This window comes from Periophthalmus magnuspinnatus, chromosome 2, assembly GCF_009829125.3.
Source record: "Periophthalmus magnuspinnatus isolate fPerMag1 chromosome 2, fPerMag1.2.pri, whole genome shotgun sequence".
Lineage (NCBI taxonomy): Eukaryota > Metazoa > Chordata > Actinopteri > Gobiiformes > Gobiidae > Periophthalmus > Periophthalmus magnuspinnatus.
In genome coordinates this window covers 3,043,037-3,058,033 of record NC_047127.1, presented here as the reverse complement: position 1 = coordinate 3,058,033, position 14,997 = coordinate 3,043,037, and the positions used below count along the sequence as shown (strand labels likewise).

The 14,997-nt window shown below is 39.1% G+C and overlaps 1 protein-coding gene across 13 annotated transcripts in view; it reads right to left on the bottom strand.

Moving 5' to 3' along the window:
• The window catches only part of dmd (dystrophin), a 500,656-nt gene extending 486,130 nt beyond the window's left edge, over window positions 1-14,526 (bottom strand). For 9 of the 13 annotated variants that reach the window (XM_055226238.1, XM_055226248.1, XM_055226250.1 and 6 more), the window contains exon 1: window positions 14,389-14,526. In XM_055226238.1, coding sequence (XP_055082213.1) covers window positions 14,389-14,470 — 82 coding nt within the window. In that variant the 5' untranslated portion in view covers window positions 14,471-14,526. The remainder of the gene's footprint in view (window positions 1-14,388) is intronic. The other 4 variants (XM_055226262.1, XM_055226254.1, XM_055226266.1 and 1 more) reach the window with 1 other exon arrangement.
• Window positions 14,527-14,997: the final 471 nt, after the last annotated feature.

The window sequence follows — 14,997 nt, the reverse complement described above, 5'->3', positions numbered from 1 at the left end:
ATTACAGTATTTTTATGTTTTACAAAACACTAAAACTCACTGAGGTTAAATTATGTTTTCAAAATTGTTTTCAAAAACCACAAACTCTTCAAAATGAATCAAATTCCTAAAATATTTGCCAATCCAACATCCAACAGTGAAATCATTTAAAAAATATTATGGGACAGATATCGCTCTGTCTAAACTCCATTTTGTTGGTTTTATCGTGGAGCAGCAGGAGCGAGCTTGTACACTGGATATTGTAATGGAGATAAGAAGAGAGAGGTCTCAAATTCAGTCGATACCACTGTCAGCTAAAAGCCCCAACAGTGAGTAAACAGACAGGGAGACCACACCAGGGGAATTCACACTGAACTCCAGCTGAGGACAGTAATGGCAGAGTTAAAAGGCAGAAAAATACATGGTAAAAACACAAAATACTTTCTCAAAATCTAAAATAAACCAGGGATGCATGATACAGTAAACACAGAACGGCTTTGTACAAATTTTGGGCCAGTAAATCGTCTTATTACACCAATGTATAGACACAATTTTGCCCAATAATGCAGCAACAAAATGCACTCCACTGAGGTTTGAACTGTCAACCCTGCCGTTAGTGGGTAAACGCCTAGCCGTCTGTGCCACTGTAGCATGCATTGAGTTGATTTCTTTATCAAACATTTCTGAAACAATTAAAGCTGCAACTTAAGTGCCTTGCCCCAAAACACAACAACAAAATACACTCCTTTGAGGTTTGAAGTGTCAACCCTGCCCTTAGTGGGTAAACGCCTAACCGTCTGTGCCACTGTACCATTAATTAAGCTGATTTCTATATCAAACATTTCTAAAACATAACTACAACTCAAGAGCCTTGCCTAAAAACAGCATCAAAACAAAACAAAAATGCACTCTGGTGAGGTTTGAACTGTCGGCCCTGACGTTAGTGGGTAAACGCTTAACTTTCTCGGCCACTGTAACATTTATTTCACAAATTTTTATATATATCAAACATTTGTGAAACATTTAAAACTGCAACTAAAGTGCCTTGTCCAAAAACAACAACAAAACAAATCTGCACTCTGGTGAGATTTTAACTGTCAACCCTGCCGTTAGTGGGTAAACACCTCGCTGTCTGTGCCACTCTAGCATTAATTAAGCTGATTTCTATATCAAACATTTCTAAAACATAACTGCAACTTAAGAGCCTTGCCCAAAAACAGCATCAAAACAAAACAAAAATGCACTCTGGTGAGGTTTGAACTGTCGATCCTGTCGTTAGTGGGTAAACGCTTAACTTTCTGTGCCACTAGCCTGTGTTAAATTCAAATTATCCCTCAATTTTTTATCCGGCGTTAATTATAACCGCCATTGACCCCAGAAATTGGCCCTACCGCGCTTACAGCTCCCATCTTACCCACTGACCTTCACACGAGCTGCATTTCCATTTCAGAACGGCTCCATCTGCTCCGGCCGTCCCCGAGGATGTACCCCGCACCCCCCTCTCTGTACGCCAACCTACGACCCCTGACCCCGCGACCTTTTCAATTTTTTTTATTTTTTCCTTTAACTCTCCTTCATATTCTGCCACGTTTCATCTACTCAACCTTCCGACCGGGCTCCATCTGCCCCCCGGACGTCGCGGCGGTGTTGTGATTTCAGGGGGAAAAAAAAGAAAAAAAAACGCTCCATCTTTCCCTCGTTTTCTCTCTCTTTCCTTCTTTATTACGACTTAGATTTTCAAGGTGCGTTTGTCAAAAAAGCACGCTATGAAAAAAAAAACAGCATAATAGAAAGTAGTTGCCGTGGTGATCGTGGGAACATAACATAATAGGCACGGTAAAGTAGAAGAAGAACTGCCAAAAACAAATAATGTTGAAAACTGAACAGATCTGTTTTGTGCGATTCACGGTCAACTGGTAAAACGTTGAAAAATACTCCACTGTTATTTAATGGTTTCTAGGCAACGCTATTGAACGTGTCGTCGAGGTCAATGTATAAATAATGTTAAATCTGTCCACTCTGAGCACCTGTAGAATCATGTTTCAGCAAATTACCAATCACGAGCATAGACTGTGCGTATAAATAGACATAGCTAACGTGCTAGCTGCCGCGTTTTATTTCCGCGAGGTTGCTCCCGCTAACGTTAGCAACGCTGTCAGTTAAACCTGGTGCGCCAAACCTGTTACTTTCAACCTCCTCACTCCAGATTACTGTGATACTCTTAAGCGGAATTCCTAATATGAAACTGTGCTCCGAATTAGCCGCTATAACCGCTAGCCTCGAGTTCAAACCTGCCTTTGTCGGTGCAGAACGTTTCATCGACATTGTGGGTTTTGTCGGTGGAGAAAACAAATTGCAAACATACAGCACTTCAGAGTCACACTGCGATCCAACGTTTATGTAAATTTGCACGTTAATACGCTGTTAAAAAAAACATGCAAAATTGGACTAAAAAAATCTGTGAAACAACGAGACCGCGAAAGGTGAACGGTGACACAGCGAGCGACAACCGTATAACGATTATTTATTTGAACTTTCCAACTCCTACCAAGGTTTGAACTTTCCAACTCCTACCAGGGTTTGAACTTTCCAACTCCTACCAAGGTTTGAACTTTCCAACTCCTACCAAGGTTTGAACTTTCTAAATCCTACCAGGGTTTGAACTTTCCAACTCCTACCAGGGTTTGAACTTTCCAACTCCTACCAAAGTTTGAACTTTCCAACTCCTACCAAGATTTGAACTTTCCAACTCCTACCAAAGTTTGAACTTTCCAACTCCTACCAGGGTTTGAACTTTCCAACTCCTACCAGGGTTTGAACTTTCCAACTCTTACCAGGGTTTGAACTTTCCAACTCCTACCAGGGTTTGAACTTTCCAACTCCTAGGGGGCGACATTACAGAATAAATGAATCTTCGGTTCGTTACGTAAAGAAGGAGGAAAATAATGTGGTTTTGTTCTAAAATACTGTACTTATTTTTTAAAATCGACAAAGGTTTGAACTTTGAGAGAGTTTAAACGAGAGAGAAATGTGAGAAAATGTTAACGCCTGTGTGAGAAAAGTGTATAAAGTGTGTGGTGAGGGGATTTACAGACAAAAAACATAGAGAATAATGTAAAAAATAAAGCTGATACTTCGCGGATTTCGGGTTATTTTTTGAACGTGACCCCCGCGATATCGGTATCTGAACTGAAAAAGCTGGATCGGTGCATCTCTAGTCTCGCCCAATGACACGGCGAAAAAGTATACGCCGTTTTGTGTTTTTTTAGTATTAGAAAACTTCGGTGTTGTGTTTCTGTTTGTCATTCTGAACTTCAGCTTAAGAATTATGTTGAAAAGAGAAACAGAACAAAACAGAACCGCAATATTGAATCTGATTGGCTTTGACACTTGAAATCATGTGTATCCTTACCTCAGCACATTTCTGCCTATTTTCCTCCCAAACAGTGCGCAGATGTTGTTTAGAATTCCACGGGCGATACACGCGGAGTTTGCAGTCAGATGCTGAGGGATTGTGGGTAAGAGGAAATGCATTCTGGGAGCAGGTGGAGCTGATATCAGTGTCTGAAATGAAAGTCCCTCCATCACAATGTGCATCGTATCACGGGACTATTACACACACACACAGGTACACAGATAGAGCCGGGGCCGGGTTTTAGTGAATAAAAACAGTTTAACCCTGTGCGAGGTCTGTCTACGGCGCGTTCAAGGTCAAAGGTCACACGTTAAACTGTTTTCTTTACGCTGTTTTTCATGTTCTAATGACGTTTCCTCGTCACAAACAGACCTGGAGTTGTGTTTTTTTGTTCCATTCACGCACAAAAAACCTGCATATTTAGGCTGAGTTCTTCTCTCAAACTGAAAAAAACGCTCTGTTCCACCTTGTGATGTCATCGTGTGGTAATACAGGAAGTGCTCCGCTTTGTTTTTAAACTCCACACGCCTTTATTTCTTGAATCGTTTGGATTGAGCTCTGGTAAAGGTAAAATGGAGCTGTTAACTTGAAAACTACAACTTCATGACATCATAAAGTGGAACGGAGCGTTTTGAGCGTCGGAGATCACGTCGCCTCCTCGTGCGTCAATAAAAAGCTCTTTTACGGATGGCTTGATTACATTTTTAATTTGAATGTACAAACTTGGTCGCTGATACCACCAACTCCGCTGTCGGACTAAAATAATTTACATACATTACAATTAGAAAAAAAAAGACGTAAAATAAAACGTGAAAATTACAAACACATACCTCGCTAGCTGACCCCAACTTAGGCAGTAGAATGACCTTTAAATACACTTTGAATAACTTAATTTTAACTTTATTTTTACCGTATTTTCCAGACCATAAGACTTCCTTTTTTGCATAGTTTGTCCGGGGACGCGACTTATACTCAGATGCAATTTATATGTGAAATAAAACCTTTAAGAACTGAAAAACACAATTTCAATTAAGAACATGCTAACTAGCTAAACAAAAACACGTTTTTCTAACAAGCTATATTTTTTGTTTTTGTTCATCCTGATATTGTATGAAACAAAAACACTGTTAGCCCAAATTTTCTCAAAAAAAAAAAAAAAAAAAGTAATCAAACCTACTTAAAATGCAACTTTTCAATTTTTTCCGCAATTTTGGGCCATTCAAGCATTTATTGTCGGGTAAATCATGGCGTAACCTTTAATTAACCCTTTAAGGACTGAGCACACTATGGGCCAGTATAGGTCACCTAGACTTTTAGATTTTTGTTAGCCATAAAAATCATATTAAAGGAAGTATCAGAATTTACTGCATTTTTTCACACATCTACTTCTATTTTTCACTTTCATGCGTATTTTTTTCTTTTACGCATCGAATAAATGACTGAGAAAATCCCCGCAGCACCCGCGCTATCATTCGTCACCTTCGCGGGGCAACAGAGGCAGATTACCGTAACTGACGGAAAAATGTTTAAATAGCCCCGTGCCTCCGCTTTGAGACGCTGTTTGAATTTACATGACAGCACGACTGGTTGCGGAGTTACGCTGCTGGAAAGTCCGCATCCGCGCGCTATCGCCGACGATAGGATCCGACGCTAAAGGGTGGAACTGACAAGCACAATTTTGCTAACTAGCCAAACGTAAACACATTTTTCTAACAGGCTATGTTTTTTAGTCCTGGTATTATTGAAAACTGACGACTAAAACACTGTTAGCTTAAAATCTCTGGAAAAAAACGTAATCAAAGCTACTTAAAATGCAACTTTTCCACTTTTTTTCTGTTAATTACGCATTTATTGTCAGTTAAATCATGGCGTAACCTTTAAGAACTGAAACCGCAAAGCTAGCTAATAACATGCTAACTAGCCAAAGGTAAACACATTTTTCTAACAAGTTACGTTTTTGTTTTTATCAGTCCTGGGATTATACTAAACAAAAACAATGTTAACCTAAATTATGTCTTTAAAATGCAACTTTTACAAACTTTTCCCTTCATTTTGGGCCATTCAAGCATTTATTGTTGGGTAAATCATGGCGTAACCTTTAAGTACTGAAAAACGCAAAGCTAGCTAATAACATGCTAACTAGCCAAACGTAAACATATTTTTCAAGCTACGACTAAAACACTCTAAATTCTCTCTGAAAAAACAAAACCAAATCTACTTACACCCAACTTTCCCAAATTGTTCCCGTTAATTTGGGGCCATTGAAGCTTTTATTGCTAAATCATAGCATAACCTTTTACCTTGGACAGCCGACACGCCTCACTTCTGTTTCTAAACCAGGTGTGCGTCTCTGTCAAGCGTCCGACCGGAAACAAACAAAACAACATCAGTTCCTACCTGACGACCAAAATAAAAGCACTAAAATACCAGTAAACATATTATTCTGACGTTATTTAAATAAAAGGTCACACAACAGCTCACAAGAGTCCATTTTGTGTAATTTAGGAGCTTTAAAATGATGTATTGAGTAAAAGGAATAGTCCAGGAAAACAAACAGAAGACAAAAAGTAAAGGACAGAATGGAAAACTTGGTCATTTTTTCTTAATTGGCCAGAAATGTATAATAAAGATGAGTTGAAAGCAAATTAAATCAACAAATAGGTCTACGGGTGCCCAAATCGGACAAACTAGTGATGAAATGATCAGAATAGGATGAATTGGCTTAAAAGAGCTGAATATTTTTATTTTTATATTCATTTTTACACTGATTAACGCTTAACGAACACAAGAATCAGCCCAGAAGCAGAGCAAGTGACGCGAGTGACAGCTTTTTACCCAGAAAAATCATATCTGGGGTTATAATAACAGTTTGAACCACTTTAAAATGACTCAAACTGAGAGTGGGAGTGTGTTTACCCTTTGCAATTATACATAATCTAACTGAAACGCCGCACACAGCCCCACTCTCAGTTTGAACCATTTTAAACACATCTGAGCCTCGGTCATTTCTGTCTGTGATTAGTTTGGAGATTAAATGAGTTTTCACACCGGCTTCTGTCAGAAATAAACAGTAAAAGAGCCAGTCTTTTGAACGGCTCTTTAAACGAATGGATTCAAAAGATAAAAGAGCCGAAAGTGGCATCAGTAGAACAAACTGAGCACCTAATTGTCCCTAATTGTTCCGTTCACTTTGGGTCATTCACGCGTTTATTGTCGGTTAAATCATGGCGTAACCTTTAAGAACTGAAAAGCACAGTTTTAGCTAATAACATGCTAACTAGCCAAATGAAAACACATTTTTCTGACAGGCTACTTTTTTTTTTTTCAATTTTTTCCATTAGTTTTGAGCCATTCAACTATTTTATTGTTGTTTAAATCATGCTGTAACTTTTAAGAACTGAACTGAAAAGCAGAATTGTAGCTAATAACATGCTAACTAGCCAAACGTAAACTTATTTTTCTAACAGGCTAGGTTTTTTTTATTTAATTAATCCTGGTATTATACTAAACAAAAACACTATTAGCCTAAATTCTCTTTGATAAAACCTAATCAAAGCAACTTTTCCATTTTTCCCCCGTTAATTTTAGGCCATTCATGCATTTATTGTCGGTTAAATCATGGCATAACCTTTAAGAACTGAAAAGTGCTATTTTAGCTAATAACATGCTCACTAGCCAAACGTAAACACATTTTTCTAACAGGCTACATTTTTTAGTTTTTATCAGTCCTGGGATTATACTAAACAAAAACACTATTAGCTTAAATTTTCTAAAAAAAAATGTAATCAAAGCCATTTATTGTCAGTTAAATCATGGCGTAACCTTAGCAATTTTAGCTAATAGCACGCTAACCAGCTAAACGTAAATGCATTTTTTGAGCAGGCTATGTGTTTTTATTAGTCCTGAAATAATTGAAAACTGAAAACTAAAACACCGTTAAATGCTCTTTGAAAAAAACGAAACCAAAGCGACTTAAAACGCAACTTCTCTAAAGTTTTTATCTGACCGCGCCACGTTGCTTTTGCACATTTTCAAAGTCAACTAAACCTATTGATCCCCGCACTGTTCAGTTGAAAAGCCTTCCTAATCCACCGCCAATGTTTGCAATCGGCCGGTATCGAGATTTCCCACACCCCCGCACGCTCCTGAAGTGACCTGAGGCGACTTGGCCCATTTGAACGGCACCAGAGTGATTTCACATCCCGCTAACCCAGAAACAGCGACAGAATGTGGGTGAAAATACGACGACGAGGGGGGCGGCGGGGGAGGCCTGGAATAAACTGGCCTAAAAAGGATCCGGGTCAGAACCGTCAGAATCCATGAGTTGGCGCGTTTGAAGTCGGTTACAGATCTCGTAGTGGCGTTGGTAGTTTGCAGCTGCTTCGTGTTTGTCTCGTCTGAGTGAATCGTGTTGAGGTTCGAGTCTCCACTGAGGAGCCGGAGCCGTGTCTGATCCGTGCCACTAGTTTTTAGATGTTCGTGAATGAGTTGGCGAGTTTGAACGGCTCTTTAACGTCAAAAGGTGGAACTGGATCTCGTTTTTGAAAAGAGTCGGATCTTTTTCTTACTAGTTATTTTGCATTTTTACACTGACTCCAGATGCTTATTTGGCATCATAATAACAGTTCTTATGTTTTTAGATGATGATAATGATGATTGTTGTTGTTGTTGTTTTTGTTATTATTATTATTTTATGAATTATTATTATACATATTTTTATTATTATTATTTTATTTTTGATTTATAATTTACTATTATTATTTTATTATTATTATTATTATTATATTTTTATATTTCTTTCATCATTTTTATTATTATTTTATTTTGATTTATTATTATTATTGTTTACTATCATTGTTTTCATTTTATTATATTATTATTATATTTTTATATGTTTTATCATTTTTATTATTATTTTATTTTATTTTGATTTATTATTATTATTATTATTATTATTATTTACCATCATTTTTTGTTTTATATTATTATTATTATTATTATTATTGATATTTTTTTTTATTTCTTTTTTTTTTATCATAGTGCAAAGTTTTATTTAGACACTCCCTCTCTCATTTTAAACCATTTTAAACAAATCTCAGCCATGTTGTGTGATTAATTTGTTGTTAAATGAGTCTCACATTGTCTTATTTCTTATAAATAAACATAAAAAGAGCCAGTCTTTTGAACGGCTCTTTTACATGAACTGATCCAAAAGATTCGGATCCCATAAAGAAGTGTCATAAGTCTCATCCCTGGTGCACACACACATATCCTGGATCTTATTCCTCTTGTGTCACTGGCTCCTCAGGGGTGAAGTACTGACTCTGGCGCCATCTGGTGGCTGTGAGAGTCATTACAGTTTCAAAATCCACAGTATTTATCCACAAATGTGACTCAAACTGCACAGAGAGCTGCAGTTGGTTGATGAAGTTGTTGTTAAAATAAGCCAAAAAAATCAACTCTATATTTTAAACTAACAAAGTATTAAACGTATTTGAATAACTTATCCCAGAATCCAAACGTACATCGATATTTTACTACAAGAGATGATCAATGAGGCGATTTCGCTGACAACGGACAGGGTATGTTCTGTATTTAAAGCTGCACTATGGAACTTTCCTAGTGGCAGCGCTGAATCGTGCTCGTCTCTATGAACGTGTCACCGATTCGCTTATAAAGTTCCACAGTTCTAACATTTTTATCTCCGTGGAGACGAGTTACAGAGATTGACTTTGCATTTTTTTTATTTGAGAGGAGAGATTTGTACTTTTTACTGCACTACATTTTTGAACAGGAAAAGGTCATAGTTTAGCAAAAATTTACAAATAAAAACAGCTAGAAAAATTAATTACTGATTCGATTGTTTCTGTTGAACAAAATTCAGCTCAAATCTGTGTCGAAATCAGCACATTTGAAGCTTTATAAGGCTCAAAATCTGCAGGAAATACTTTGACTTTTTACTCTTTAAGTTCATTTTTAAACAGGCGCTTTAATACTTTTACTTAAGTAGATTTTTCCATGTGATACTTCTACTTTTGCGTATTTTTTGCTGCTGTATCTGTTCTTCTTCCACCGCTGCAGTTCTAATATTTGTTTTCGTGTATCAGCGGTCAACAATCCTGCAGAACTCGGCCGGTTTCCTCTTCCGTGCCTCCGTCCATCTCCCGCTTCTTACACCGTGGATTAATCTCAGGACTTTGATGCTCGCCCCAAAGGCATGCTGGGTAATATTTAGGCTGGGAGCAGAGACAGACGGACAGATCTTCACAACTTCTGAGAGATTTCACCTCAGCTCCTCCTTTAAGAACAGAGCTCGTCTTTAAAAGGGCCCGCATGACTCTACGCTCTGATCTCAAAACAGAAAACACTCTGTTCCACCTCGTGATGTCATCATGTGGCGATACAGGAAGTGCTCCGCTGCGTTTTTAAACTCCACACACCTTCATTTCTAGAATAATTTGGATGATTTCAGCCCTAGAATTGCCAATCTTTACCGAACTAAAGGTAAAAAAGCAGCTGTTAACTTGAAATCTACCACTTCATGACATCACAAGGTGGAACGGCGCGTTTAGAGGTGATAAAGTTTTACTCAAGACATGTGCGAATGAAACAAAACACAACTCCATTTATGTTTTTGATGCAATAACAGCGACATAACACGACTTAAACCTCACGAAAGTCAATTTTGTGTCATTTGAAGCTTTAATAATCGTGATAAACTTTTATACTCACCTGCTTTTGTTTTTAACGTTTTAAATCGACCTGCGCTGTTATTTGTTCTGTTGTTTTTGTTTGTGTTGCTCCGTATTTTAAAGATAAATAAAGGTAAATGAGAATGAAACTAATCCTTTTAAACAGGAGCGTTTCCCGAGGACTCGATCGATCGGAGGCGACGTGGATTTGTTCTTTTCTGTTTTGTTCTGTTCTGTTTGGCCCAAAGCTCCGGGTTAAATCTCATTCATAAAACATGATTTCAAAATACACGATCAGGAGGAGACGCCGTGTTTATCTGAGGAGATTACTGCGTTCATGCGGCTCGCGGCCTCACGGTCACAGATTACACTTTTAAATGACATTTTCAGATTTTACTAAAAAAAAAAAAAAAAAATAAACAGAGATGGATTTAAATAAGACACAGGACGAGCACAGGTGTGTCATTTTATTGTGATATTACACAGAGGAGGAACGTAATGAAGTACTTTTTTACAGTGGGTTTACTTTTATTTCACTACATTTGAGAGCAGTATTTGTACTTTCTACTCCACTACATTTCTGAACAGGACTGAAAAGTAAAAGTATTTCTTCTTAGCAACAAAAATATACAAATAAAAACAGATAAAAAGATGAAAATTCAGCTCAAATCTTTATCAAAATCATCACATTTGCAGCGTTATAAAACCTCAAAACTCTGCGTGAAATACTTTTACTTTTTACACATTAAGTACTTTAATACTTTTTTACTTAGGTAGATTTTTCCATAGCAAAAGACGAAGTTTAAATCTGTGAACTGGACAAATCGTAGGAGTGGAGACTTTCTGCCGCTTCTTCAGTTCTGGAAACTAGATTTTTCAATGTGATATTTTTACTTTTACTTAAGTATTTTTTGCTCCAGTATCTGTAACAAAATGTAGTACTTCCTCCACCCCTGTGTGTACATCAGTATATTGTTAAAAGTCCCTGGTTGTCATGGAAACATTTAACATTTTATTAAGAACAAATATGAGTTTTTTGAATCATAAAAGTCAACGGTTTATTGTGTAAAAGGAGTATTCAGAACCAGAGGTGGTAAGTAACGAAGTACAAGTAGAAAAGTACTGTACTTAAGTCGAATTTTGAGGTATCTGTACTTTACTTAAGCACATTTTACAGTGGATACTTTTACTTTTGCTTCACTACTTTTGAGAGCAGTATCTGTACTTTCTACTCCACTACATTTTTGAACTAAGAAGAAAAAAACTGGACTAAAAAGTAAAAAGTACTTTTCCTCAGATTTGAGGGTTTATTTTTACCGTGTTCGTGGAAACATCCTGAATAAAGTTTTTGAGCTCGAGCTTCGGCTTTGAGCAAAACAAAAATAAAAACACAAAATTCATAAGAAAAGATAAGAAATTGACTTTGTTTTGTTACTGTTGAACAAAATACATCTCATTTTTTTAATTAATATTACAACATTTACACTTAAAATGAGCAATACTTTTACTTTTTACTCTTTAAGTACATTTTTAAAGGTTTCCATAACAACCAGGGACTTTTAACAACATATACACACAGTAATGGAAGAAGTACTGCATTTTTTACTCTAGTACCTCTTTACTTTTGTATCTGTACTTTTACTTGAGTAACAAAAACTCAAGTACTTCATCCATCATGGTTCAGAACTTAATATTTTCACGTTACACACATATTTACGAGCGCTGCTGGTCCAGTACTACATGGAAAAAGTGAAATACTTCGTCGTGTCGTCATGGACCACACCCAACGTGACCACGGCGTCCACATTTAGCCGCGGGACACACAGGAACTTCTTGGGTGGTCAAGTCCAGCCATGTCCCATACATCCCCATTAGATGTACTGCCATTTTACAACGAAGTGCAAAGATATAACTCGTATATTTGTACTTTTAAACGTAAACAAACGGGTCGCGCGGTTGGAAAGTCGAATTAAATCGTCGTAATTACGTCATAACAATGTGAAATAGTGAGTGATGGTGGTGGAGGTGGTGGTGGGACGGCGGTGGAGCGATTTAAAACCACAGCTGACGGCTATTTGTGGAGTGTGACCGAGCGCCAGAGGAGAGACGAGGCGAGAGGCGAGAGGCGAGAGCGAGGCACTTTACCCCCGACTCCAGCTGACACTCAAAAACGAAACCAAACAACTCAAACTCCCGGAGAACAACACTTTAAAAAAACCAAAAAAACTCATCTGTGCGAGTCTGACGGAGAAAGAAAAGAAGAGAAAGAGAAAGAAAACCACACGTCAAAGTGGAGATGTTTGTTTGGAGTCTGGGATCAAACGTTGGACTACAAATGAGCGCCGCGGACTACGAATGAGCGCTGTAAGCTAACGTGCCGCTTTAGGATAAACGGGAACGTGATGCTAGGCTAATTAGAGCGGCGGTGTGAAATAAGCGTGATGTCGTAGCGCTGGTAAATAAATAGCGTGGATTATGGATGCTGGTATCGAATATTGTGTGAGCCGGAGCAGGTATCGGTCGCATAGTATCGGTCGCATAGTATCGGTCGCATAGTATCGGTCGCATAGTATCGGTCGCATAGTATCGGTTAAGTCGATATCCAGGTGGGGTTTTTTAATTAGATGTAAAAAGACGATTTACAGGCTGATTTTGGGCATAGACTGTTTATATAAATGGACGTAGCTAACCTGCTAGCTGAAGTGAGCCTGGCCGCGCTTCCAGTACCATCGACTCTCTGGCTTCAATTCACTTTCTATTGAAAAACCGTGGCCGCTTTCTCTGTATCTGCTGCTGTCAGACTCGTCGTTTTGGTCTTAAATGTTCGTATTAACCCGCTCTACATGTTAGCGTTAGCAACAGGTTTGGTTGACAGTGTTGCTAAGCGCCCACTCCCTGCTAAACTAGCGGTGCGGGTGGAAAGGGGCGTTACCTTCGACAGCCTCGTTCAGGATTGGCTCTTTGGTTGCTATGATACTCGTGGTCAGAATTCTAAACACGATACTCAGCTCTAAATTAGCCGCTATAACTGCTAGCCTCGATGAGCTTCATTTGACCGGAGCTCAACGCTGTGTCCACTTCTTTATACAGTCTGCGGTCACTACACTGGTATTGGTTAATATTGGCAGTTAATTAAAGTCAAAGTATCGATATCGGTGTTGAAGCTGAAACAGTTGGATCGGTTCGTCCCTGGTGTCGATGAAAACCACTTAATTCAGAAATCAGTTAGATCAGAAGTGTCAAACTCAAATTCACAGTGGTCCAAAATTTAAAACGGAGACAAATTCGCGGGACAAATTCAGTATTAGAGGTGACTATTAGCTTGGTCGCTAATAAGTGTCAACAGAAAAGGACCAGTGCCAGCGTACTAGCAAAGCATTCTGGGATTTGTAGTATTAGTGGTCGATGCATTATATACCAACGGGCCAGTTCTAATTTCACATTTGACATGATCACACGGGCCGAATATAATCACACCATGGGCCAGATTTCGCCCCTGGGCCTGAGTTTGACATATGTATATTTTATGTTTTAGTCTAAAATGTCATATTCTGATGATGTTGTTTCTGGTCAATCGCATTTTAAAACACAATCCAGCCAATAGAAAGTCAGGATTGGGACACAGGTTCAAAAAAAAAGCTTTATTTCTGAGTTTTTAATGAGTGTTGGACTGGAGTAGACTCAGTTAAATCATCAGGACGATCCGGTCTCTTCATGTCCCAGTGTCCCCCACAGACCTGTTCATTATCACCACGCTCACATCTGGGATAAATTACACATTTGAAAGACTCCAAAACTCATTTTCACCTCTGTTTGTCCAGCTAACGACACAGTAGAACAGCACAAGTCCAGGCCTGAGTGTGAGCGCCCCAATCTGATCAATGACAAGTAAAGACGCCATGGCAACCGCTAAATGACACAAATTGTGAGTTGGAAATATATTAAAATGCAAATAAAGCTGCAGGAAACAATATTCCATCTCCATAGCGTTTGAATGACACTGTTATTCCAATACAAACATCTCTGAACTTATCTCAAACATCATCTGCATGTGAAACAGAGCCAATAAAACCTGACACTGCGCCATGACGCGTCCCATACCAGACAAGAGACGTGCCAAAGCGTCTCCAGAGCAGCTATAGCCACATACACAGTGCGTAACAGGGCGTGTAGAAACATTTTGTGGCTGTAAGTTCCACAAAACGCAACTCTGGGAAAGTTTGGGATCGCTTCTGCAGAGTTTACGCATGCGCAGTCCACTTTTACGCACAAAAACACTCAACGCGCTGATGTTGTTCCTACCCGATCGACACTTGATGATCTCTCCAAACTCGTCCTCCACGGGCTCGTCGCAGTAGTCCTCAGGGCGCACACCCTCTGCCATGACACGAGCCCCGCGAGAAAACAAACTAAATCAAAATAAACTTTAAAAAAACCAACACGTTTAAATAGATCCACCGGGGGATAGAGGGACAAATCCAAGAGGAGACGAGGACGCGCTTCTGCTGTGGAGTGACTCTGGGCTCAATGCGCGCGGGGAGCGGCTGTCACGGGCTGGGGTCGGACGGAGAGGAGCAGGTGTGCGCGCGGAGGGGGGGGGGGGGGCTGGGTGTCGCCCTCGGAGCATTCCCACCTCGAAATAGTCAAAGAGGAGGTGGAGGGCCCGGTGGCGCGCTGAGGACGCCGTGCGTAAAACCCAACACCAGCGCGCGCCATGGTTTATTTCCTGAATCTGATGGAGCAGTTTGGATGAAGCACAAGGGGGTAAATAATTAGAACTGAGCTTAGGTGGGTCAGGGTCACGTGACGAGGGAGAATGTAAACAGGAAGTACAGAGGAGTTCAAGTGAAAGTGGTTGTAAAGTTCGTGTAGGTTAAAAGTCTGAGTTTCTGGAGGATAAATTGTGAATGA